The sequence below is a fragment of the Mus musculus genome, chromosome 8, assembly GCF_000001635.26.
Source record: "Mus musculus strain C57BL/6J chromosome 8, GRCm38.p6 C57BL/6J".
Taxonomy (NCBI): domain Eukaryota; kingdom Metazoa; phylum Chordata; class Mammalia; order Rodentia; family Muridae; genus Mus; species Mus musculus.
In genome coordinates this window covers 91,111,022-91,138,028 of record NC_000074.6, presented here as the reverse complement: position 1 = coordinate 91,138,028, position 27,007 = coordinate 91,111,022, and the positions used below count along the sequence as shown (strand labels likewise).

The window sequence follows — 27,007 nt, the reverse complement described above, 5'->3', positions numbered from 1 at the left end:
AAAACAAACATTGTGACAGTTTGAGAGAGGCCATTGATACTGGTACAGAGAGATTAGAAAAAGGGACCACTCATCTCCAAGATTCCCTGGGTTCCCTGGCAGAGGTAGTACTCCAGACTAGGAGGGGGGTGGATCTCCTGTCCCTGCAACAGGGAGGGCTATGTGCAGCCCTCAGAGAAGAATGCTGTTTCTATGTTGACCACTCTGGACTGGTCAGTGAGTCGATGGCCGAAGTTAGAGAGGGCCTGCCCAAGAGAAAAACAGAAAGAGAACAGGCACAAGGCTGGTTCGACTCATGGTTCAACAGCTCCCCAGAGCTGACCATCCTGATATCTACCCTGCTGGGCCCCCTGCTCATTTTACCTCTACCCCTTACTTTTTGTCCAGTTCATGAAAGAAAGACATGGGGCATCCAACTTATGGTGATGAAAAGTCACAACCAGTCCCTCCAGAATGAAGCCTGTAAGCTTCGGGAAGTCCTATGTTTGGACCTTCTAGTTACCAGAGAAAGGGGAGAACGAGAGGCCAAAGCTGTTTGGAACTGGCCCATCTTAAAAAAGGAGGAGAAGGAGGAGGAGGAGGAGGAGGAGGAGGAGGAGGAGGAGGAGGAGGAGGGGGAGGAGGAGGAGGAGGAGGAAGAGGAGGAGGAGGAGGAGGAGGAGGAGGAGGAGGGGGAGGAGGAGGAGGAGGAGGAGGAGGAGGAGGAGGAGGAGGAGGCAGCCTGAGAACTTGGCCTGCAGCTGAACCCAAGCTGCACCCAAGTACCAGGAAGGACCCCACCGCTTGACCTTGGCCAGAATTACTCTCTAGCTACTTAATCCAAGATTAGTCTGATTGTTTCAGTAGTACTTTCAGACCGTCCATGATGATATATGGTCTTGCTTCAGAACACCCACCTGTGGGCCTACAATAAGCTATTCAGTTAGATGCTTGCCAGGCTGGACCCCCTCACTTGCTTCCATTTCCTATAAAACCTTGTCCCAAATGAGAGTTTGGGGCTGCTTCACCAAACCATCCTGTGGGCTGGGGGCAAGTAAACCCAAACTCCAGTTCGTAATAAAGAGACCCTAATGCGATTACATGGGAAACAGCTCCTTATAGTCTTTTGGGACTCACGAACTTCATGGCACAACAGTCTGACCAGCCAGGCAGTAACTCAACCAAACACCTAGATCATCTTCCCATGATGATGCTTGCGCTTTGTAGCTCTTGCCCCATGTCTAATCCATGGCACACTCTTCTTCACTTCAGCCCTTACATACTCCAGAATGCACCCAGTTCTCCATCTCTGTCATTGAACTCATATACTTATCTCCTCCTGGCTCTGGTGCCCCTGGGTCCGCTCTCCACAGAAAGTGATATGTTCTGAACCCTGGTGGCATAGTGTCTCCTCTCCCTAAAGTCCAGGGGAACAAGGTAAATAAATGGCTTTGCCCAGAATTGTGGCAGCTTGACTCTGGCTAGACCTTGGGACCCTCTCAGCCACACTATGAGCCGTTCAGCACTTACTCCTTAGTGCGGGGGTTGTTCCACATATACGGGAATAAGCACCCCAGCATTGGGACTGTGTACATGGGGTATCCAATGTGAGCTGGGTAGTGGGGTGCATACATGAAGCAAACCCAGTGGAGAGGTCTGCCCTGAGGAATCTTTATGGGTCAACTCTCAACAAACATTGAATTGGGGACGCCAGAAATCAGAGGCACTCTCAGTAGAGAATGGCGTCCCAGGGAGAAAATGGGCTAGAGACATTCCAAAGGAGATTTTCTGTGGCCAGGGAAAAGGATTTCCAGCTCTCTTGCCTTTTATTTTAAGAGTACTAATGGGACTGGAACATTCCTGAGTGTATCCAAACTGTCTTTAGAGGAAGCGGCTGGGGCTGTTTTCAGCTTGGGGAGGAAGTTGGAGTTTAGAGCCAGTCTTTGGGATTGCCACCAGGAATTTGACTCCCTGCCATTTAGTCTTACTCATTTACCAGCGTCTCAGAGGTCACTGAAATGGAAGAAGTAAACTTCTCAAAGAAGTGTTCTTAGAGTGGAAGGCACTGAATGAGGTGACAGAAGGAGACCTAAATGTTGTGCCTAGAAAATGGGGGAGGGGAGCCCAGGGGAGGGTGGCTAGGATTGCTCAGTACTGTGCAGTGAATTAGAGAGCTGTCCCACTCCAGGTTTGGAGGCTTTAAGGCCAAGGGCAGCCTTCACAGAATTGGGCTAGACCAGGAAGGAGGTGGCCAGAAAAGGTCGTCTTGAAAGCCAGGGGCCGTTGGGTTTTATGGAGCATGAAATGTACCCAGTGGGAGGCATTTGAACAGGGAAAGGTCACAAGTGTTTCAGGTCAAAGTGAGAGCGACACGCAAGAACTAGGTGGGAGCGGGCTACACGCCGCCATGGGAGAGGGCCTCCAACTTCGGTGCTAGAGACCTTTGTGACACCGGTTCCCTGGTTCTCAAGCCCCTGACAGATCTGTGGAGGGGCTGACTAGAGGCAAGCTCCCCTGACGCCCTGCCTCTTGAATGACAAAAAAGGAAAGGAAGCGACTGCTGTTAGGTATGGTGAAGGACAAAGTTTATGGCAGATAAAAGGGGGTGCAGAGACAGAGGCAGAGACATCTGGGAGAGTGAACATCCCCAGACTGAGCTGCGCCACCTGAGGAGATGTGGAAACAGAGAGCTAGAAGGGGAGCTGCCAACCAAGAGAGGCAGCTTGGTCTAAGAGACTGGCTAAGAGAGTAAGGGGTAAACTGAAAGGAGCAGGTAACCAAAATGGCTGAGTTACATGGGGAAGGGCTTCTAGGGAGAAAGGCAGCATGTTTCCCGGGCGGGGAAAAATTAGAGTAGGGGCCAGACATATCTTGTAACAAGTAGGGACTAAGGGATGCAGGCCACAGTAGAAACAGAGACTGTAGGCTGCAAGTCTGGCCATTTAAGATTTACACAGCCAAATATTGCCAGATTTCTTCCTTCCTTCCTTCCTTCCTTCCTTCCTTCCTTCCTTCCTTCCTTCCTTCCTTCTTTTTTTTTTTTTTTGGGGGGGGGGGTTCAAGACAGGGTTTTTCTGTGTAGCCCTGGCTGTCCTGGAACTCTGTAGACCAGGCTGGCCTAGAACTCGGAAATCTGCCTACCACTGCCTACCAAGTGCTGGGATTAAAGGCGTGCGCGCCACCACTGCCCGGCGCCAGAATTATTTCTTAAGTACATCAGTGTTGTTCGATAATAGTCGTTACAGAGGGTCATCTTGGCCACTGGGCAGAATTATGCTTTTCTCCAGAGAAACGGGGCTTTATGTCAGGCCAGAACTTCAGGATGCTTGTATCCGTTAGAGACACGTTCTTTGATACGCTAATGTGTTTAATGGCTGGTTGTAAATCAGGGTTGTCTTTTTTTTGGTTATGGGAATGGAACCTAATGCACATCAATCCCCGGGAAGAAACATTTACAGAATTCTTTCTAACAAGCCTGATAACTTTGGATTTATTGTAAAGGTAGCACTACCTCAGCTAAATTCTACTCTGTGTCACTTATTGTCTCCTAAGCAAGTTGATTAATAAATCCCATCACTCCCACCAGGGAGCTGCAGACCTCCCTCTCCAGCCAGTGGCTCAGAGTCCAGGCCTGGATACCGGCTGACGCTTGGCGGAGCCAAGAGCTAGCAGCAATCACTGCCGGAGACTGGCTATAGTGGCTGCCGCATAAACCTCTGGGTGGGTATCCATGGTGACTGACACACGCCACGTCCAATGGCGGCCTGGTGCCTGTTTGTTTCTCGTCCCAGCCTCCCCAGGGATTGAAGCTTCTTTGACTGACAGCTCGTCCCTGGGCGCTGTTACGTAAGGGGGAGGTACGAGCGCGGCCCCACCCGAGCGGCGCTAACTTGATTGGCAGGACGGAGCTCCAAGCCCCAACACCTCCCGGAAGTACGTTTTTGATGGACGGCGAGAGAGAGCCATTCGGCATGGGTATCCGAGCGGAAGCGCCCAGTCTAGGGCGTGTCCAGGGCGTGTCCCGCTGAGGGCAGGGCGGGGCGGGGCTCTGCGGGAGAGGAGCGGCAGGGGCCGGGCTGCAGGACAGCCGGAGATGCTGTTGGCCCGCGGTGGCGCTCGGCCCCCAGCGCTCCGCACCGAGGGCATCCAGGTAAGCGTCTCACCTCTGGGCTGGTGGCTACCGAGTCGTCAGGACAGAGGGTTTGTGTCCGCGGCCCGGCGTTCGGTTCCCTGGGGTGCGCTAGGGACCGGGGCGACGGCGGCCGCGCGGGGACACGGGGGCGGGGCCGCACCTGTGCGCTGCAGGCACCTGCTGCACCCGAGGAAGAGGGCGGCAGGGTTGGTGGCGCTCTGCTCCGCTTGGTCTGCCCCTCCTGCGCTGGGTCCCGTCTGTCTGGCGAGGGGCTGACATGAAGCCCCAGGCTCTCGGCCTCGGCTGCAGACTAGCGGGCCCAGCCAGCCTCCAACTCGCTTCCAGGCTAGGGCCGGGCACCAGCCTTACATCACCTCGGGACAGGTTTGTCCAGATTCTCTACGTGCTCCGAAATGGGATTGTGCCCCGGGCCAGGGTGCCCGGCCCAGCTAGCTGCCCAGCCAGCCGGGCTGTCGGAGGCCCGGGCTGTTTACTTTTCCTCGGTCCTGTCTGGTGGCCTCTTAATGTGGAATTTCGTAAACCCTTTTTGGGGTGATAACATTAGTTAGCTCTGTGTCACAGAAGAACGATGGTAGCTAGGTCTCATTGGCCCTCTGCGGTATACTCACTGTCGCATAGGTGAAGATGCAGACTTCGCTCAGCTGTGTAAATGCATGCAATCATTTTTTTTTTTTAAGAGTCAGAGGAGCAGGAAGTCTGGTGGTATTTTCTGCGAATAAGGATGGAACCTGTTTTCCTTACATCTGTCATTACTATTGGACGATGTCATGCTATGCTTATGGTAGATTGCTCATCTAGCAAACTGTAGTTTCTGAAAAGTTGGCTACGGTTCCTTGTGCTTATGTTGCTATTGGAACCACTGAGTTAAAAATATGGCTGCGCTGGACGGTACATGGTACCTTTTGGAGGAACTGAGGGCCATGTACTGAATTTTTAAAGGCAGAAGACATGAAAGGTGCCCAGTGCCAGTACATTTACAAATAGGAAATGCCACGCCTCTCAAGAGGTGAAGAAAAACCTTGAGAAAACATGTGTGTCTAGGCAGTGGGTTACTAGTCCTTAAGGAAAATATATAGTTTTCATTTGAGCCAAACAGGAACATAACCCTCCTTGAATTTTTGATGCACTATGGTGTCAGCCACCTTTAAAAGCAGGTTTGCAAAGCCCTACCTGGCTGCAAGTCAGCAAGTTAGTGGGAGAAGTGGGATCCCTGTCCTCTGGTTTAATTACTGGGTGACACTGTCTCCTGGAAAGCACGGCAGCAGTTATAGGCACTGGCTGGTACCCACCCATGGATGCTATATGCCCACAAGGCACTGCTGATTAGAGATACTGGTATAGCATTGCTTCTTAGAAATGTGAGTTTTGACCCCTTTCACCTTCAGGGATATAAATAAGAAGCCATCCTTTTAAACTCAGCAGACTTTGTGGAGGGAGTCTTGCAGCTGAGCTGGCTACTTTTGTGTCTGTCTTTGTATATTTACTAAGCCACCCACTGACCTTGTGGTCTTTGAAACCTGGTTTCTTTTTTTTTTTTTTTTTAAAGATTTATTTATTGATTATATGTAAGTACACTGTAGCTGTCTTCAGACACTCCAGAAGAGGGCATCAGATTTCATTAGGGATGGTTGTGAGCCACCATGTGGTTGCTGGGATTTGAACTCTGGACCTTCGGAAGAGCAGTCGGGTGCTCTTACCCACTGAGCCATCTCACCAGCCCGAAACCTGGTTTCTTATCCACTACCTGAAGTGTCTCTCTCCTTTGAACCCTCTGTGAATGTACGCATTTGAAATTCCTCAGGTGCAGAATACTGCAGAATTTTATACTGTATTTTTAGTACTTTAAACAAACCTCCTTTTGCTAGGAATACCAGTTACCTGTATTCCCTGTAGGTTAAGGCAGAGGCAGGAAGATTGGGAGTTTGAGGCCAGCCTGGGGTGTATCCTGAATTCCTGACTAACCTGGACCACATAGTGAGTTTTTGTTTTCTTTTTTTTTCCTTAAAGGGCAGTTTCTTGGAGTAGTAGGGACAGGACTCTACTCCCTTTTCCTCATACAGGTATATACCCCCCCCCCCCAGGTCAGGGTTTCTCTGTATAGCCCTGGCTGTTCTGAAACTCAGTCTGTAGACCAGGCTGGCCTCGAACTCAGATCACTGGGCTCATGTTTTTTCTTCCCTCACTGGCTGTTAGTCTTGTGCTTGAGATAAGTCATCCAGGAGATGCCTAGTCCCTCACCGTGAGGGTGGGGACAGTGACAGATAGAGCTTGAGTGTAGGTGTTAGAGTGCATACTGACTTCCCATTAGTCGGGTGCACAGAGGAGCCATACTGTGCTATAGGCTCATTAGGAGCCATGGCTGCAGTGTAAAGCAAAGCTGAATCTTGACCTTGCCTGGTCTAAATGCCGGTCAGGAACCTGGGATTCAGACGATGGTTTCCTTTGCTTGTTTTTGTGTCAGCAGGTATCACTATGTAATCCAAACTGGCCTGAAACTCTGCATCCTCCTGCCTCAGCCTCTCAAGTACAGGGCTTAGCATGCTTGGCTATGTACAGTCTTTTGTTGTGAGAAGCATTTAGGGTCTGCATTGGAAGGGTGTGGAGAAGGGATTATTCTTAGAGCTCTCTGATGACATTCCCAGCCCTCTTAAGTTGGGGACTGCTTGGCATGATGTGCCCAGGGTGTCAGGCCCTGTCCTAACTGTTGGTGTGGGTATATCTGCATTTCTCCCATTTGTTTCAAGGCAGTGTGAATGCTGAGGACAGAAGAGTTTGATGACACAGCGCTGAAGTTCTTTGTGTGGAGCACACGTAATGAACCCTTTGTGGAGCATGTCTGCAGGCTCTGTGCGCAAAGTAGGTACAGCCACCAGACGGCAACTCCGATCTATAGCAAAGCCATCTGTAAACTGTAGCCAAAAATTACCTGGTTTTATGTTTAAGAAAATCACTGTGTTCATTAAATTGGGTTTCTTAGCTGAGAGCTCACATCAGAAGTTCTGATGATCAGTGTTGTGCTAAGATCATTTCATTTAGATTGTATTATGCATGATGAAATTTGTGCCACATTCTGAACCTTTGTCTACTGAAACTTCTGTCAAGTCAACTAAGAGTTGGGAGAATTAAATTTAAAATGTTTTTCTTTACTTTTTAAGAGATCAAGTCTTGCTATATATCCTAGGATAGCCTGGTGCTCTGTTGTCTAGGTTGCCTCAAATAACAATCTTCTTGCCTTAGCCTACTGAATGTCGGGATTATGTGTGAGCTATCATGCAGTTTTAAAATTATATATATGTATAATATACATGCACACACAGATATGTGGACTGGAAAAACACCTCAGCCTTCAAAGGCACTTGTTGCCAAGTCTGAGTTTGTCCTCTGACTTATGTGTGCCACAGCCCCAAAGAAATAATATAAGTACAAAAATCTAAAGAAAAAAAAATTTCCTCTTGGGAAAGCTTAAAATAAACAAGTAGTCATTTAAAAGCTCAGTTCCGCCTGTAGGCCAATAACATTATTACCTTTTCCCCTATCCATATAATAGAGTTTTTATCTAACAAATGAAATGGCCTTTGTTGTACACGGGGCTGGGAAGCACCAGTGAGATGCTAGTTTATGGTCATTCTGAGATCTCTAAGGATGGCAGTGTATGCTGGAGTTGCAGGTGTGGCAACAGTAGGATCAAATGTGACCTAAGCAAGTGAGATGATAGCTCTGCTTCCCTGTTGCTACCCCATTGCTCAAACTGGGGCCACTGACTTCAGTCATCTGTCCTCCTTACTCTGAACTCCACAGCCCAGCTTTCTATAGTGTCTGCATGTACTACAGTCCTGCTTCAGTTGCTTGTGAAAGGCTTGACAGTGTTCTTCTTATGGGATGCAGCTAATGGGATTTTTACTGCTTTAGTCCTGTTTAGTCTTGTTTGCTCCTTCTATGGCCTGCCTTCTCAAGGGATTTGAAGGCATCTTAATCATGGTATGAGAATTTCTATGTAAATAGTAACTCTAACTTAGAAGCTAGGACGGAGCTAACAGTGTGCTCTGTTTTCAGAGTTGCCATAAATGCTCTCACAATTTCATCTTGAACAGCGAGCTGAAGGTGAAGAGAAGACATTAGCAGGAGATGTGAAAACCAGTCCTCCACGAAGTGCACCCAAAAAACAGCTACCTTCTATTCCCAAAAATGCTCTACCCATAGCGAAGCCTACGTCTCCTGCCCCAGCAGCGCAGTCAACAAACGGCACCCATGCCTCTTATGGACCCTTCTACCTGGAATATTCGCTTCTTGCAGAATTGTGAGTCCTTCACAGATGATTGGTCAGTTATGAATGGTGTCCCTGAAGGTTAAGAATGAAGCCATGTCTCCTGGTAGATTGGTGAACTAATCGTACAGCTCAGACTTGTTCCCAGGTTGCTCCATGTTGGAGAACAGTAAGGAACGCAGGGCTTCACACAATTGATCAGGAACCTGGTGGCTTAGTTTCAGGCTTCCCTTCTGGGAGGCATTTCACTGGAAGAGCTTTCTAGAGTAAGTGGGCAGTGGCTGGGTGGCAGCCTCTTGGCTCACACGCACTGTGGAGTGTGGGCTCCATGTTCTCACGTTGTAGGAAACACCCTGAGAGATGGGACGGGTTCCGGTAGGGAAGGGTCAGGGGCAGCCATCTGCAGGTGAGGGAACTAGAAACAGTGACTTGGAAGAGAAAACTTAAGAGTGCTGAACATTTTTCCTTTACATTTTATCGTGTGTGTGTGTGTGTGAGTGTGTGTATTTATTTATTTATTTATTTATTTATTGGGCCGGGGAGCACAGGTGGGGTTAGAGGACATCTTGTAGTTACTTCCTTTATTATGTGGGTCCCAGGAATTAGACTCAGGTCATCATGGTTTGGTGGCAGGTACCTTTACCACTGGAGTTATCTTGGCCAGTCCTCAGAAAAATACTTATAATTTTGTATTGTTGTTTTATGTGTCAGAAGATCTGTAATTAGAAGACTCCCTTGGAGTAGCCTGCATGACTCGTCACAAGCCTACCCTTGCAGTGAAGCTAAGAGGACAGGGACTGTGCACTGTGCAGCATGTCAGTATTGGTGACACACTGCTCCACACAGAGAAGGGTTCAAGTACTGTGTAGTTTGGATCATTCATTAAAGGGACAGAACACTGGGGAATTCTGCATTTCTGTAATCTTTAAGTTTCTCTGTAGTTCAGTTATTTTCAAAGCATCTTGATCACTCCTCCCAGGGTACTGATGCTGAACTGGTCGGAGGGTGTGAGGCCTCAGTGTAGTGTAGCAGTGTTCTCTTCACTCATAATGGCTGCCTTGTGTCTTGAGGCTGAGCAGTGAGGTGGACAGGCTCCTATTGTGGTGACTGAAAGCTGGCTGTGCTAAATACAAAGCTGCCTTTCCTGACAAACATTGTCTCTGTGAGTCGCTCTACCTGCTAGCCATGATTCTCTACTCTAAATCTCAGGGACTTGGAAGGTGATGGTCTACCTGTCATGGTTGTAGTAGGGTCTATCATGCATTCAAGAGCTAAGTTACTTGTGGGGCACACAAGTAATTTAGAAAGGGCTGAGAAATAAATGTGAGGCACTTAGGTAATAGACAAGGCTCCGGCTGGAGAGATGCTTCAGCAGCTAAGAGCACTTGACACTTGCAGACAACTGTAGCTCAGTTTCCAGTGTCCAAATGGTAGCTCACAGCCATTTGTTACTATAGTTTGTACTAAAGGGATCTGATGTCCCTTTCTGGCCTCTGTGGGGATGAGGGACTTACATGATGCCTTTATATACATGGCAGGCAGAATGCTCATATAAAAATAAATCTTAGCAGATGTGGTGGCACACACCTGGAGTTCCAGCACTTGAGAGGCAAGCCTGGTTTAAAAAGTGAGTTCCAGGACAGTCAGGGCTAACAGACAAACTCTGTCTCAAAAAAACAAAAATAAAATCTTTTAATCTTTTAAAAAGCTCCATTCACTGTTTCCCTATACATTTTCAGGATTTGCATATAAATGTGTTTAGAGTGCCTTGATCAGTACTGTCCTTTTCAGTGTCAGGTCACTGGGTACCAACCAAAATGGTGGCCAGTATATAACTGGGTTCCAGACAAAACAGTAGCATCTTTCTGCCATGACACTCCGTCTTGCCTTGTGTCAGTATTCACCTTCTCTAGCAAGGCCCAGAGGGTCTGACTGAGTCAGGATTGTTTGGAAGCTCAAAATGTTAGCCACCTCCACAAGCAACACTACCCCTAAAGCCTGTCTCATCCCGGGACCCAGGGAGGTGGATTTACACGGACAGCTAAGTGATGGTAACTCTGGACTCTCAGTACCTATGATTGCAGTTGAAAACAGTTCGCTTTTAATTTAGTAGTACAAATGTAGTATTTCCAAAAAGCCCCCAAACACATTTTAATAGTAAAAAACTACATTTTTGAATGTGTGAACTCCTTAGTTTATAATGATAAAAGCAATAATTTTATAAATATATTTATCTTAATCTTACTGTGAGTTTTTGTTGTTGTGTGTGTATGTGTGTGTGTGTGTGTGTGTGTGTGTGTGTGTGTTTGAGACAGGGTCTCACTGTGTAGAGTTGACTCTAGACTTGACTTACAGAGATCCACCTGTTCTGCCCCCAAGAGCTGAGACTAAATGTGGGGGCTACCACATCAGCTCGTTTACCTCAGTTTTAATATCCAAAATGGTCTGTTTCTGAGAGTAAAACTTGATTCTTTGCCTTCTTGAATCTGGAACCCTGTATTAGCTTGAATTTCTCTATGGATTGTTTTAGAAGTAAGAGGGTGATGGTCTAGGAGACGTTCAGTGCAAGACTAGAATGAATCCGTTTGTATAGTTTGGGCACCAGCTGCCGATGGAGGCGTGCTGCCTTGTCTCAGAGAATGTGGGCTGGCCTGACTTACTGAGCCACTGCACAAGCTGACTATCCTACCGCTCTTGTTTCAGTACTCTGGTAGTGAAGCAGAAGCTGCCAGGAGTCTACGTACAGCCATCTTACCGCTCTGCATTAGGTAAGCTGTGGAGTCAATCTCCATTTACAGTGTGTGGGTCCTCTGACACAGAGGGACGGACATGTTTAGCATGTTTATGTTCTCCTGCAGTGTGGTTTGGAGTAATATTCATACGGCACGGGCTGTATCAGGATGGCGTATTCAAATTTACGGTGTATATTCCTGATAACTATCCTGATGGCGACTGTCCGGTAAGTAGGACTGCAGCTGAGTCTGTGCAGAGCTTCACTCACTGAGGGGAAAGCGAGACCTTCAGATTTCCTGATTCTTCTCAGACTGTAAATCTTGTAATGACCTCAGTCTCCTCGAATGTATGTCTCCCACAACCAACAGTGGGGTTGGTGCTTTGTTACCTCCGGCCATGCTCCCCGGCCTGCAGCTTCACCCTTTCTCTGCCCAGGGTGTGCGCAAGGTTGGGGGCATGCTGCACCACTCACTGTATGGCTGCTAATGGCCATGCTGCAGAGGAGGAGGGTGGTATCTCTGCAAAAGCGCTATACGGGAAAATGGTTACAGTTAACGGCCTGATCTGACCAGCAGCTGACAGCACTCACTGAAGTCTCTCTCTTTTCCCACAGCGCTTGCTGTTTGATATTCCCGTCTTTCACCCACTAGTTGATCCCACCTCGGGTGAGCTGGATGTGAAAAGAGCGTTCGCAAAGTGGAGGTTAGTGAACCAGTGTTTCTTGTAGTGGCACGGCCATGGGAACAAGCCTGGTAATCACGCTGGTCTCCCTGCAGGCGGAACCATAACCATATATGGCAGGTGTTAATGTATGCGAGGAGAGTCTTCTACAAGATCGACACGACGAGCCCCCTGAACCCAGAGGCCGCAGTGCTGTATGTGACCCTTACTTTGTTACTTAGGATAAACAGTATTTGAGATAAATTTATTTGTTATTTAAAATAAATGGGTAAATTTTTAAAACTTTTAACACAGGTATGAAAAAGACATTCAACTTTTTAAAAGTAAAGTGGTCGACAGTGTTAAAGTGTGTACTGCCCGTCTTTTTGACCAGCCCAAGATAGAAGACCCCTACGCCATTAGGTGAGTGCTGTGTCCTTTATATTGCCGTTTTCCACAGGAGCTCAGAGTAGGGCTGCAGAGGAGTGAGTATATGTTAGCTTGGAGCTTTTCACTTCCTGTCAGCTCAACTCCTAATGCCGCTCAGGCTCTTAGCCTTAAACCAGAGGCTTTGCATGGCTTACCCACCGTCAGGAGTGATATGCTTAGTGACTGCTCTCCTGAGAAGCTGTCAAGTGCGTTTCATCTTTCCATGTGAGGAGTTTTCAGTGTGAGCTGTTCTCCACACCCTTCTTCATGGCCCATCATAAGTAGAGCTGAAACCACCAACTTCAAACTCATTTCTCTCTGCTCTAAGTACACAGAACTTACCTCTAACATGTTCAGAAAGATACTTGTCCTGAACTAGATCCACCCTGACGCTCTAACAGATGAGGTGGAGAGAACGTGTGAGAATGGAGGTCCGATAGCTTTCGTGGACATGGGTAGAAGCACGCTGTGCTGGTGCTTACAGGCTCTGCTCGTCATCCAAACCTATTACTTGGTTTCGCTCTGCTTTGTTTTCTTCATCTTTAAATAATATTTCAGGGGTGGTATGAGGTTTACAGGAATGAATCTCTTCATATGAAGTAATTATCAGAGAACATCAGAGTACAAGCTAGTAAAGTTATTACCAGAGAACATCAGTATACAAGCTAACAACTGATTAAAGTTTGCTCTTTAGCCAGGGATATGGGGTGGAGGTGCACACCTAATCTCAGCCTTTGAGAGGCACAGGCAGGCCCGCATTTAAGGCTAAGCCTGGTCTAAAGGGCAAGTTCCAGGACAGCCAGGGCTACACAGAGAAACCCTAAAAATTGTTTCTTAAGTTTTATTAGAATTACCTTAGTTATTGAAAAATGAATGCTGTACATGTTTAGAAAACTATAAACTTTTTAATCTTTTTTGCCCTTTAAGCTTTTCTCCGTGGAACCCTTCTGTACATGATGAGGCCAGAGAAAAGATGCTGACTCAGAAGGTAAGTACATGGCCGCCTTTGACAGGGCTGCCCTGGAGGCCACCGTCCATACAGCTTGGGGAAACCAGTCATGGCTCTCAGCTTGCTCATCAGTCCTTTTTTTTTTTTTTTTTTTTAATGTCTGTTTTTGATTGTGCCCAGAAGAAGCCTGATGAACAGCACAATAAAAGTGTTCATGTTGCTGGCCTGTCATGGGTAAAGCCTGGCTCAGTACAACCTTTCAGTAAAGAAGAGAAAACAGTAGCAACCTAAGAGATGGTGGATCTGGTGCACCGTGCACTTTCCTGCTGGACTCTGGCCTAGTTAAAGCTGACTAATGGCAAAGGACTGCCTGAAGAGTAAACTTCGTGAACCGTGACTGGCTATCAGTGTTGTGTATGCGTAGGTTCTAACAGCAGGTTATGGAGACCTCTCATTAAGTAGAGTTACTTCTGTCGGAAGTGTCAGGGTGGATCTAGTTCAGTACTCCAAATTATTGGGGACCTTGAGGCTTAAGTATTTTTCTGAATATGTTAGAGGTAAGTTGTGTTTACTTAAACTAACAGAACAGAGAGACTGTAATGAGTACAATGAGTACCATGTAATAGTTTGGAGTTGGTAGTTTCAGCTGTACATATGTTAGGCCATGAAGAAGGGTGTAGAGGACAGACTCCGAGTGCAGCACTTTCAAGTAGAAGCCTGGCTTCCCAGCTTCAGCCTGCTGACTTGCTGTAAACATCTATCTCAGAAGCATTAGGAACGTAGGCAGAACCAGGATGCTTCATCATAGGGTTTTTTTTTTTTAATTTTTTTTTTAAGGCAAATTACTGTATTTTTATGGCAGGAAGAAGAAAAAAGTGTTCAAACGGTTTCTGATGAAGTCAGGTATTTAAATGGTGAATGACTGATGTGTTAGTGGAGATGAAATAAACCAATAAATGATTGATTGTCATTTATGCAGGAAAGTAATGCTCCTTTTCAATATAACTAAACAGAGACTAATTTATAAGTGCTTTATTGAAAAATACACATATTTTCATATAAAATTACAGTAGCGGTACTAAGGTTTTCTAAGTACTCTGCACAGCACTACTCTGTGGTGGGGGGGGGAGTGCCAGGCTTGTAGGTCCTCAGCTGGGTGCTGTAGAGCAGCATGAAGTTACCTAGTAACTTGGTTTATCATGATCCAATTTACAATTGAATTTTTTCCTTAGGATTATTAATCCAACTTAAAAAAACGACAATAATGATTAATAAAGATATGCGTAGATAATCAATAGCTGTTAAATAATTTTCTAATTTGTATAAATGGTACTATGTACTAATAAAAACCTCACTTCTCCAACCTATTTTTTTAACTTCCAGGAATACCCTCAAAGATAGTTTCTTTGGGATAACTACTTCCAAAAGGAAGGGGTCAAAACTTTTCAAATACTCTCAATTCAACTTGACTTAAAAATCTTTACTTAGCTAAAAGATCCCTATGTAATGCCACTACCACAAATGGAAGTTTTTTACATGTGGCCAGAACATGTAGCTATATCAGCAGTCTTTTAAGAAAAGCATTAAAAGAAATTATTAGCTGTTTAGCCTAAGGCTTGTACCTACCAAAGTTCACACCATAGAAAGTGCCATCATAAATATACAGCAAACCCTGGGTCACAATGCTATGCATCTTACAGCCATAAAGTGCCACCAATTACACAGGTTCCTTCAGACATTGCACGCTTTCACACTGTACAGTACCTACTGGGGAAGGGAGAGTGAGTGCTCAAGGGATCAGGAGCTTTAGGCCAAGGCCTGGACACTTCCAGGTCGGGGCCAGCCCCTCTTGTTCTGTTTGTAAATGTCTCTGGGTTTTCATCCTAAAACACATGGTTGGACCTAACCATATGCAAGTGGAAATGAAGTTAAATACAGTTCCTCTCCTGGGGCCTACCTACAAAAGCCTCTAAAGATTTGCTTCCTGCAGTACTTGTAAAAGTTTGCCAGAGTTCAAAACCCCAAGTTTGGATTCTGAGCCGTGTTGAAGGTAAGCACTAAGTAGAGGAAGAGGCAACTGGGATGAAAAATAGTCAAAGGACAGTGAGATAAGTCTGATTTCTTACCAAAACATCCCTTCCGGTTCTTTGTTTTTGAGTAAGGGTTACATGTAGTCCAAGTTGCCCTCAGACATGCTGTATTGCTCAGGTTGGCCTTAAACTCCTGGTCCTCTTGTCCCCTACCCCTTGGGTGATGGGATACCAGGCATTTGCTGCCACACTGAGTCAGAAGCGCTTCCCTTTTATCCCCTCCTTTAATCAGTTGCTGGATTCAGGAGCAAGGTTCCGTAGTCCTGCATGCATTAAGTCCTGCTAACCAGTTCATGTGAAGACAGTTTCCTCCTGGACACTAACCTCACTGTGAACCTCGGTCATTCGCCACATCCTGGAGACGACGTAACAGAGCAGAGTGATTCTCTGGGCAGATTCTTTTTGCAGGTGATTCACTTCCGTCGTCCAAGAGAATCCCTCTCTTTTTAGTTGGAGTCTCTCCTGTCCGTATCATACTGTTGATTTCCCTCAGTCTCTGTGGGGAGAACAACAGAGTTAGAAAAACCTGGAAATGCTCAGTAGGAAGTTACAGAGTCATAAATTTAAGATGTAAGCATTTGAACACCTTTGTAAAGAGAAAACCCGGAGCAGGTTCTGACAGGTGACAGGTGACTCTGGGCCGGGCAGAGCACTTTTGTTTTTAACAAACTTTCTTGGCGCTTGTGATACATATCTATAATACACATGTTCAGCATGTTGTAAAGAATAGTTCTATGGTATCACAATTGTGCATGTCTAGTCATACACCCACTTTGAGACGTGAACAAGAATGGAGGTCAGTGTGTGTGTGGGTCAGGGTTTGTGTGTGCATGTATGGAGGTCAGTATGTGTACACACACGTGAGGAAATCAGAGGACAACCCTGGAGTCAGTGTTTACTTCTCTATGGGATTTTGTGACAAGTGCCCTCACCCATTGAGCCATCTCCACAGTTCCACACACAAGCTAACAAACAGCATGACTTGGAAGGTCAGTGGCTCACTGCTCCTGTGGGTTCACTACTTGGGAGGCAGAAGCAAGAGGATTGCGGTAGGTTCAAAGTCAGCCACGCTACAGATTGAGGCCCCGCTCAGCTGGAGTTATATAGCAAGGCCTTGTCTTTTTTTTTTTTCAAGACAGGGTTTCTCTGTGTAGCCTTGGCTGTCCTGGAACTCACGCTGTAGACCAGGCTGGCCTGGAACTCTGAAATCCGCCTGCCTCTGCCTCCCAAGCGCTGGGATTAAAGGCATGCGCCACCACCGCCCAGCTCTTTATTCGTTTTTCTTACTTTAAAAAGATACTGAGGGGGCAGTGGTGGTGCACAGCTTTAATCCCAGCACTCGGGAAGCAGATCAGTGAGTTCAAGGCCAGCCTGGTCTACAGAGGGAGTTCCAGGACAGCCAGGGCTACACAGAGAAACCCTGTCTTGAAAAAAAAAAAAAAGGATATTGAGACTATTAAAATACTCATAGTTTAAGGAATTTCAGAGTAGTGAGTAAACAGGCATAGTGAATCCTCACATTTCCCTGCTTCCACAATTCTGCTCACTTCTCATCCCACAGATTTTAAAATGCATATCCTAAGGATGAGACTGTAAATTGGTGGAATCTATGGTATGCAAAAAGCCATAGATTCAGTTCCCAGCACTGCACAGCGGGCATGGTGGCACACACCTGGAATACCAGCACTCCAGAGGTGGAGGCAGAAGGATTACAAGTTTAAGGCCATCCTCAACTACACAACAAAATTGAGGCTAGCCTGGGCTACATGAAACCTAGAGTCAACAGAATAGTATATCCTAGACATATTTCTTATTTTTGTCTTTTTGTGGTTCTGGGGATTAAACCAGGGCCTCCGGCATGCTGGGTAGACACTACCAACCCACTCTAGCCCATCAGTTAAGTTCTTTACTCTGACATAAACTTCTGAAGTTTCCAGTTCAATCATCAGTGGCTTTGCCAGTGTACGTATGAAGATTTACTTCTTAGTATACGTAAGTCCACTGTAGCTGTCTTCAGATGCATCAGAAGAGGGCGTCAGATCTCATCACAGGTGGTTGTGAGCCACCATGCAGTTGCTGGGATTTGAACTCAGGATCTTCTGAAGAGCAGTCAGTGCTCTTAACCTGCTGAGCCATCTTGCCAGCCCCCACGTATGTATTTTCAAAAATGTAACAATCTTAAAAGAGGCTTCCTTCATCCTTTCTCTTCTCACTCGTGCCTTCCTGAAAGAAATCTAGCCCACATTGCTATCTGAGTTTTCCTTAACTGGCTCACTAACCACAGTAGTTGATTAAATGCTGCATAAATTATAAATTGTTTCTCTTCAGTGTACATATAAATATCATAACACACAGCACACTTATAAAGTACATTTTGTAGCTAACTATTATGTACATATGGTGCATATATTTCCTACACGATTCATTTACATGATATGGATATGTTCTCACAGTTCAGATATTCTAATCTTCACTTTGTGGGGGCTGGGGCGGGTATGCCAAGTTGTACATGTTGAGGGCAGATGGAGTTCTCTCCTCTTTACATAGGCTCCAGATAGTTAACTGAGGGCACCAGTGTGTGAGGCAGGTACCTTAACCCTCTTGACCCTCATGGGCTCAGCCTGGAATTCCCTTAGGAATATATTATACCTAGCCTCTTTATTATTTATTGTGTCTTCCTCCTCCTACCATGCTGGTCCTAAGCCACGACACCAGCCCACCCCACACTTGCTGCTGCTTACCAGGGATACCTCGTGCTATTGCTCCACTGTAAGTATCTGGCTGGTTTGTGTGTGTCCTCTGCCTTTTTTCTAGGGCTTTTCTTATTCTTAGAACTATGCATTAGTGAGGTTTTTTTTTGTTTTTGTTTTTGTTTTTTTTAAGACAATATATTATGGGACTATGTCTAGGAGTTGGGACTTTGCTTAAAGTTGCTGCATCAGCATATGTGGCTCTGCCTCATCTCTTTAATGTCTATATGGTATTTCAGAATACATCTGTCATGGCTGATCCCACACTGGTTATTATTTCTTCCTAGTTGCTTAATATTATAAACAGCTGTATAGCAGTTGTTCTCTCCACTGAATGTGCTCTTACAGGAGCACGGTGAGGACTGTCTGTGACCTTTGATAAGTTCCTTTTCTCCTGGTTCTGGACTGCTTATTAGGCTGGCTATAGATCCGTACTGCTTGCTTTGTGAGAGTTCCCCTTGGTTTCAGTTGTCATCTATTGAGACTCTTTTTCCATCAAATCTTAATAGTGTGTGTTTCTACATGCAAGTGTTATGTGGACAGAGGACAATCTTGGGTGCTACATAACCTTAACAAAAATATAATGAATTTCCTTTTCCCCAAATTTCCCACTTCTGTGAAGCCCAAGTGTTCACTGGGTTTCCCGTCCCTAGTTTTCTCTGGAATGCTGTGTTAAGTAGACAGCTAACCCAAGAGCATTTCACATATGCATGAATGCACTGAGTTCAGGGATGCTATTGAGTTTATCAGTACTTCTGGCTTGATTTGTTAATTGGTGGGGTTTGATGCAGGGCATTGCCACAAAGACCAGACTGGCCTGGTCTCAAACTTAACATTCTACCTCAACTTCCTGAGTGCTGTGGTTTTTGTTTTTTGTTTGTTTGTTTTATTAGAGTAAGTCACTAAAATGTGAGCTTTGTTTATCCATTAATGAGATCGAGGACATTTTGGTTGATTTGAACTTTTTGATAAGTTGGAATGAAGTTACTGTAAACATTCATGGTTTTGAATGAACATACATTTCTACTTCACTAAATATGTAATACTAACTGGCCAAAGTGTGTTTCAGCATGGCTATGGCATTGTGGGTCAGCAGTGTGGGTCCTCCACAGCATTGCCAGGACTTCTGTACCTGGTGTTTGTTCCCCCTGATTTTGCAAATCCTTTACCAGAAATGGAATGTCTTGGGCATTTTTTTTCCCCAGCCCATGCCTTCTTTGTTCATTCTAATATTGGTTTTTTTGTTATATTTTTATCTTTATGTATATTAGTGTTTGCTTGCATGTATGTCTGTGTCACATCTTGGGAGTTACAGACAGTTGTGAGCTGCCATGTGGGTGCTGGGAATTCAACCCCGGGTCCTTTGCGAGAGCAGTCTGTCTGCGCTCTTGATGCCTGAGCCATCTCTCCAGCCCCTCTAACATTGTTTTAAAGAGCATAAATTTTAATTGTAATGAAATATAGCTTATTTCATGGATTGTGATTTTTATGTTGTATCTGAGAAATCTGTCCACAGCACATGCTCATCAAGACTTCATTTTCTTCTGTAAGTTTTCAGTTGTTGGTTTTATATTTGTATCTGTGATTACTTGGCATTAAGTATTACATGTGACACAGGCATGCATATGATCTATGATTGTTACAGCACATAGATTGCCACTCAGTTTAGCGCCATCTGTTGGTGCTAACAGTTGGCTTGACAACTGCCACGGCACCTTTGAGAAAGACTCAGCTCACCCTGCACACACAGTATGCTTGCTTCGGTGTGTTGTACTGACCTCTGAATTTGCATTTGAGCTACACTACCTTAAGCCTAAGAACTCAGATGCTGTGAACCCCCAACTCTTTAAAAGTTGTATTATTGGGTTCCTTTGCCTGTTTATACACATTTTTTAATCATGGGACTACTTTTTACAATTAATTCTGCTGGGATTTTGTCTGGTCATGGTGTTTCTCCACAGCAATAGAACAGTGACTAAGACACCTACAATGTAAACATTGTAGATTCTCATTAATATAAAATGCTTTCATCTTCTCTGTGATCTCTTCTTTCACCCACAGAAATCTGATATTAAGCTTCCAAAACTTTAGAGGTTTGCAGAGAGCATTGATTGCCAGTATGGCCAGAAAAAAATTGCATTATTTGAATCCTTTAATTCACTACAAATGTGGGGATGTAATTCAGTGGACAAGCACCTGCTTTGCATGGATGAGACTGGTGCTCAGCACTGTACTAAGATGTGTGTGTAGTCCAGAATATGGTCTACCTTTGTATTAGTGTCCCACAGGCAGGTGGCGCTGTGGATTGTTGTCCCGTCTTTTATATCTTTATTCATTTTCTCTGCCCGTTCTATCAGTTATGTTGACTTCTCCACCATGAATGCATTTTCTCTCCTCACAGCTCACATCTCTCATAACTGAGCAGGGTCCATGCTCTGCTAATGCTTCACCACTGAGCTGTATTCCTCGCCCAGGAAGTGAATGTCTGGGTCTCCTTGCTCTGAAGTCTAGTTCTTGTGTTAGATAGCTACCGCGAGTCTCTTTGTACTTGGTGCTAGCATGGTGTTTTGAACACGTTCTTTACAACAGCCTTGTTGAGATAAAATTGGCATGCCACATAGCTCAGCATTTACAGTGTGACCCAGTGATAGCTGCTTGCTACAGTCAACCTTATTGCTCTCAAAGGAATCTTTCCCACCAGCGGAAATGCTTCCTTTTCTCCCAGGCAACCACTGATCTGTTTTCTGCCTCTATATATCTGCTCATTGCGTACATCTAACCTGCGTAGATCATGTTCAGTCTTCTATAACTAACCCCACTCACTGTTGTGTCTATAGGGGTTACCCACACAGAAGTATGTGCTAGCTAGTACTTCACTTTTTGGTCATATACATACTTATTTTATTCATCAACTACTAGGTATTTGGATTGCCATTTTGGAACTCACTCTGTAGATCAGGATGGCCTTAAACTCAAGAGATCTGCCTGCTTCTGCCCCACAAGTGCTGGGATTAAAGGTGTGTGCCTCCACCATCCAGCAGGATTGTCTCCTTTAAAGTGTATCTTCACATTTGAAGAAACTGCATACGTTTTTTACATCTAATACTAGATGATCTTAATGGGGTTGTTTGTAAAACCTACCAACAGATTGTCAGCAACTGATCCAAAAAGCAATTGCAGAGGGATGAGATTTCCTAAAATTGGGACAGTATTTCTTATAAAACTTGCAATTTTAACCAAATACATTCCAAAATGGATTGTGGTGGTAAGATGGTACAGGAATCAAAGAGGTAAGAGGGTTGGGGAGAGGGCTCAGTCAGCAGTGAGCAGCAATAAGCCAAATACAGTGGTAATAAGCCACCAGTACCATCAATGTCGGCACCACACTAAGTCCCAACCCTACCCCGTGTCACATGGTTCCCTAAGCACAACCCAGTCAAAAAGGGCACATGCTGCATTTGGCTTGTCACAGCGTCTTCTGTCCCCACTGAGCCTACGTTACTTCCAGTGAGACAGCCTTTTTCCCTCTTCTCTGATTCTTGGGCATACTTCCACATCTCAGGAACTATGTAACTCTTCACTATCAAGGCTCAAGTTTCCCTGCTCTGAAACAGGTGCTACCACATATGTCTAACTCTGAGCTCTCCGTGGAGAGAGAGAAAGTAACTGCTGCAGAAACAGAACTTGGTAACCAGTTTAAAGAGTCCAAAGTTTCACTGGGTGGTGGTGGCGCACACCTTTGATTCCAGCACTTGGGAGGCAGAGGCAGGTGGATTTCTGAGTTCAAGGCCAGCCTGGTCTACAGAGTGAGTTCCAGGACATCCAAAGCTATACACAGAAACCCTGTCTGGAAAACAAAACAAAACAAACAAACAAACAAACAAAACAAAACGGAAAAAAAAAAAGTCCAAAGTTTCTATTCTGAACAGAAGCAGAAAAATAAAATTTTACTAATGAAAGAAAACTCAGTTTTCAAAATGTACAGATTGGAAAGGAGGTAAGAAAAACATAGTTCCTCAACTTTATTTCCAACCCTGATGTCCTCAAAACCCATTGGATCCTGGGTTCTGCCCATTGTGACTTAAGCCTTCTGATGTCCGGCAGTTACAGTGCCCCAGGGAGTGCTTCGCTCACTAGAGCTAGTCCTAGCCTGCTAAGCAGTTAGAGTTGGTTAATGCCATTTATGTAGTCTTACCTTTGATGGGCTGTTGCTGAAGTAGTAAAAAATCTTCTCTCGAGGAGAAGGCATTGCTTCGTTGTTATGTGGGGAAATGTAGATAGGATGACTTTGAGATAACTGTACTCGGCGAGGGGAGCCTGTTCTTACAAATGGATAGGGAGAGAGGGGAGGAGTGTCCGTCTGTGGAAAACAAAACAAGGAATTCTGAGAATAAGCCGTCCTAGCCAGGTTGCATTAAAAGTCAACAGTTGAGTGGAAGGCTTTTGAAAGATGAACAGTGGTGGATCAGCAACAACCAAAGAAACTAGAGACTCACACCAACAGCTAACACATGCAGGTGTTTAGTTCAGCCCCCATGTGAAGCATTTTTATACATTATATCATTTGAGCCTCCCAGCAGTCAGACAACTACTGTCCTCATTTCATATATGAGGTGACTGACAACTGTACAGAGAGCTCAGTTGACTTGTGCCTTGATACTCGTGTTGGAGACTGTTTAAAGAATTACTTGTAAGCCTAGTTTATGATGGAAAACCTCAAGTGATTCCTCCCCCTCGTGAGAGGCTGAACTCAGTGACCCTGCCCTACTGACCTGCGCGTTTGCCTGCGAGTACTTCATGGCAAACGCTTGGATTTGCTTCCTATAGATGTTGTTGTAGAACTGAATGAGGTCTCCTCGTTCCTCCTCTTCAACGTCACTGCTGGCACCCGTGAGTCGAGTTGGTGTAGGAGGGGCACTGCTGGGCTGTGGAACTGGTAGGGTGCTGTTTGACCTCATCACTGGGCTGGAATCTCTACTGGCTGCAGCCAAGAGAACAAAGGGTGCCGGTCTGGATTGTTTGAAAACAAGACAGCTCACTGGGAAAGGGGGAGAACAGCTCTATAAAGCACTCGTCATCAGGGGCAGTAAGCAGGCACTTTGATTCTTCAGGGTTTGGTGCCTGTCACTCACGTCTATGAAGACACACATCTGTATGGACACCACAGGCCAATCCTGGGTACCATTCTTTGGGAGCTATCTACCTTGTTTTTTAAGACAGGGTCTCTCAGTTGGAGGCACACCAACTGACTAGGAGGCCAGCTAGCACACCTCAGTGACCCCCCCTCTGCCTCCCCAGAACTAGGACTGCAGGTGCTTGCCTCGCCTTTTCTGTAGAGGCTAGGGATCAATCAGGCCCACACCCTTGTGTAGTACATTCTGTACTGACTGGCCTATCTCCTCAGCCCTTGGTGGCGGTGGTGATTATTATCCAATGAGAGGCAGTCTCACTTTATAGTCCAGGCAGGTCTGGAGCTCACACTCCTCCTGCCTTAGACGTGGTAGGACTGAGATTACAGGCTCGGGCCACCACTCCTGGACCTTAAGCTATGTTCTTCATACCAAGGAGCAAAGCGCAAAATACTAATTACTCCATTCCATTATCCTAACCGTACCTAGGTTAACTGAGTAGTTCATATTCGTAAGCTCCATAGAGGGTTCTTGAACCTGAACCCTGTACTAACAGGTTTAGGTCAACAACTAGGAACAACATTTATATAGCACAGGTCTAATTGACAGGCATGCTCTTTCTGGAATTCAGGCTGGAAATTCCTATCTGAAACATGGTGTTCTCTATGTGTCTCAAAGCACTAGAATAAAGAACAGGCCTCTAAATTTAGTTTATTCCAACAAATTGTTTGAGAATAAACTACTATATTTTACATTCTTAGTCTTCTTGGCCTAACAATAGATGTTGATAAAGACTCCTCCTCTTTACCTCTGTCTGTATTTAGTTCGGTTGGAGAATTCTGATGGCTTCTGCTCTCACTGCTGCCAGAGTTTCTTCTTTTCCCTTTTATCAAGACACTTCTGTACACCTTTAAAGAGACAATGAGAAGGAGATGCTAACTAGCACTTATTGAATATACTAGGTGGTAGGACCTTAACATGTGGTACTTGGTTCTCACAAAAATCTACATAGTGATAGTTGTCTTCAGGGAATGTTAGGAGCTACAGCCAAGTTAAGCATTGGGCATGTCTGTGATCCCAGGACTCAGAGGGCTAAGTGTTGCGAGTTCAAGGCCAATTTGGGCTGCTATCTCAAAAAAAGAAAAAAAAAAACAAAAACGTTTATATGTCTGCTTGCACTACTTGTTAACAGCAATAAATAGGTACTCTGATTCTCTAGGATTTGGTGTATGTACACATTCTTTAGTACCTCTACTTAGGAGGCTGAGGCAGTGAGTTCAAGGCCAGCCTGATCCAGACAGTGACTACTAGGCTAACCAGAACTACATATGCTGTCTCAACAATAGCAATAGCCTTGTGATCTAGGTCGGAAAGTATTCACTAATAACTGGGACTTAGAGCCTGTCTCACTTCAAATTCCAAGTGCTTCCTAAAACAAAGGTTTGACAACATTCTTGGTTTTTAGTGACTGATTTTTATGTCACCTTTAGTCTGCTTTAATGAAACACAGTAATAAACTAAGACGTTAAATGAAAATTAAAAATCTACTTTATCACTTCATTGTCTTAGTTTACTACTGTGCTTTATTAAACCAGACTAAAAGGTGACATAAAAATCAACTAACTTCTAAATTTGTATCGAGTTCACGATTCTCTGAGTTAAGAAATATGTCATGGGGTGGGGGCTAGAGAGTTGGCTTATCGGTTAAGAGCACTGACTGCTCTTCCAGAGGTCCTGAGTTCAATTCCCAGCAACCACATGGTGGTGGCTCGCAACCATCTGTAATAGGATCTGATGTCCTCTTCTGATGTGTCTGAAGACAGTTACAGTATAGACATATAAATAAAAGAAAAAAAAAGAAAAAGAAATATGCCATGGGACGGAGAGATGGCTGAGTGGTTAAGAGCGCTGGCTGCTCTTCTAGAGGACCCAGGTTTGATTCCCAGCACCCACGTGATGACTCAACAGTCTATAACTTCAGTTCCTTAGGCTCCAATGCCCTCTTCTAGCCTCTGAGGGCACCAGGCACCCATGTGGTACAGATACACATGCAGATCATACACCATATACATAAAAATAAATATTTCACAACCTTGCCTTTGAAGGAAGAGAACTTGAAATAGCTTGCATGAAATTGTATGCCAACAATGTAAATAATGAAAATAGCCAATCCCCTTAGATTTCTACTTGTGACTCCTGTGGGGAAGAGGCACAGAGCTAATTATAGCTAATTTTTTTGTTTGTTTGTTCAATTCATCACAGACATAAGCTTTACTTTCAGCCCCGAGAAAAAACATGGTTACCTGGCTCCGGGCCTGTGGCTGAGTTCTGTAACAACGCATGATGTTCTGGAAGGACCTGTCTTCTTTTGTGACCTACAAACAGTGAGACTACTTAGAGAGATCCTCCTCAGGCATGACAGTGAGCAGCTCAGTGGACCTGTTGCCACTATATTCAAAGACTGGATAGTAAATGAACAACTGTCTATTCATGAAAACCTGAACTGTAGTAAGGAGGCCGGCCTGTAAACCACAGCCTGCAGAAGAGAAGCTCAGGAACTTGAAATGCTGACTACAAGTGGAAGTTGTTAGATCTGAACGGCCAAGGAGAAAACAAAAACACGTATCTAAGGAGGAAGTGTATTATCTGAAGAACAGAAAAAAAGAGAAACAGCCTCAGAAAGGTGTTGGACAACAGTTAGCATAGCATTATTCATGGAACCAGAGCGTCAGAAGAGGATAGAGGCAGAGAAGCAAGAAAAGATGTTCAAAGAAATAGACCAAGCTGAGCAGCATGGTAGGCAAGAACAGGAAGATCAAGAGTTTTAGGCCACGTGGGCTACATAGCAGGATGCTGGGGTAAAAGTGGGGGGTGTGTGATAGCACCCAAGTTTACTTTAAAACATTTATGTAGTCATCAGAAAGAGCAAGAAACAGTAGATGGGATTAAGAGATCCATATCAGGTTTATTACAGTAAAGATGTATCAAAACAATTTTTCTTTTGCAGGGAAATTCCAATAAGGTGAGAGCTTACTTCTCATCAGAAACTAAACAGGTAGAACAAGGATGGCAATGCATATTCTTCTTAATTAAAAAGAGCGGTTGTATCAAACTGTGCATGACCTATTGTTACAGCTGCAACCAGAAACATATATTTACCAAGTGTGTACAAAGGAGGTGGGTAGGGTACTAGACAAGTGACTGCAGATGCCACTTAAACATAACAGCAGCTATAAATATACACATGCCTTTTCCTGACTCCTTTAAAAGTTATACCATTGAGTCAAGGTAATGGTGGACTTACAGTACTTCCAGTGGAATGAAAAATTATACACACACACACACACACACACATACATACATACATACATACATACATACATACACACACACACAGTACCAGCACAAATTCAAATGATAAAGGGGGAAGAGAGTATATATATCTCACTGATGTAAATTTGGAGCTAGGTTCTGAGATGTTAAAGTATGTGTGTGTGCGCGTGTGCATGCAAGCAAGTGAGCAAACGAGCAAGTAAGCGAGAGAATGAATATATAGCAAAACCCAAACACATTACTAAAAGTCTCCAATAGAAAATACCCAATTCAAAAGAAAGCAAATCTGAAGGAATAGAGGTATACAGAAAATGGAGTGTGTGTGTATATAAGATACATAGAAGACAAGGAAATAGCAGACGAAGTGAGTGGAGGCAGTAACAAAAACCATGGAGTAAACACAATATGTTAGAAAGTTGTAATACTGGCAAACATCAAATAGCTTGTCTTGGGAGACAGATTATTTGACAGTAAACAGATATGTTCACTTAATCTGAAGTCAAAAGAAAGCTGTAAAATAGGTTTTAAAAACCAACAC

The 27,007-nt window shown here is 44.9% G+C and overlaps 2 protein-coding genes across 29 annotated transcripts in view; one reads left to right on the top strand and one right to left on the bottom strand.

Moving 5' to 3' along the window:
- Nucleotides 1-2,534: 2,534 nt before the first annotated feature.
- Aktip (thymoma viral proto-oncogene 1 interacting protein) lies at nt 2,535-26,248 on the top strand. 26 transcript variants are annotated; one of them, NM_010241.5, is made up of 11 exons: nt 2,535-2,546; nt 3,566-3,699; nt 6,881-6,988; nt 8,224-8,429; nt 11,100-11,164; nt 11,255-11,355; nt 11,743-11,831; nt 11,906-12,004; nt 12,105-12,212; nt 13,146-13,206; nt 13,351-14,530. In NM_010241.5, exons 3-11 carry the CDS (start codon nt 6,947-6,949, stop codon nt 13,456-13,458), a joined length of 879 nt encoding a protein of 292 aa, NP_034371.1. In that variant the 5' UTR covers nt 2,535-2,546; nt 3,566-3,699; nt 6,881-6,946; the 3' UTR covers nt 13,459-14,530. The 26 variants fall into 26 exon arrangements, with proteins under 26 accessions (NP_034371.1, XP_006530736.1, XP_030099153.1 ...); XM_030243293.1 differs by lacking the exons at nt 2,535-2,546; nt 3,566-3,699 and adding exons at nt 3,992-4,129; nt 6,026-6,106 and having other exon boundaries at nt 8,186-8,429; nt 13,351-14,462; XM_030243292.1 differs by lacking the exons at nt 2,535-2,546; nt 3,566-3,699 and adding exons at nt 3,992-4,129; nt 6,026-6,106 and having other exon boundaries at nt 6,877-6,988; nt 8,186-8,429; nt 13,351-14,462.
- The window catches only part of Rbl2 (RB transcriptional corepressor like 2), a 53,788-nt gene continuing 40,965 nt past the window's right edge, over nt 14,185-27,007 (bottom strand). For all 3 annotated transcript variants that reach the window (NM_011250.4, NM_001282001.1, NM_001282000.1), the window contains 5 exons: nt 25,440-25,511; nt 23,945-24,044; nt 22,780-22,988; nt 22,203-22,367; nt 14,185-15,753 (listed from right to left, as the gene is read on the bottom strand). In NM_011250.4, coding sequence (NP_035380.3) covers nt 15,583-15,753; nt 22,203-22,367; nt 22,780-22,988; nt 23,945-24,044; nt 25,440-25,511 — 717 coding nt within the window. In that variant the 3' untranslated portion in view covers nt 14,185-15,582. The remainder of the gene's footprint in view (nt 15,754-22,202; nt 22,368-22,779; nt 22,989-23,944; nt 24,045-25,439; nt 25,512-27,007) is intronic.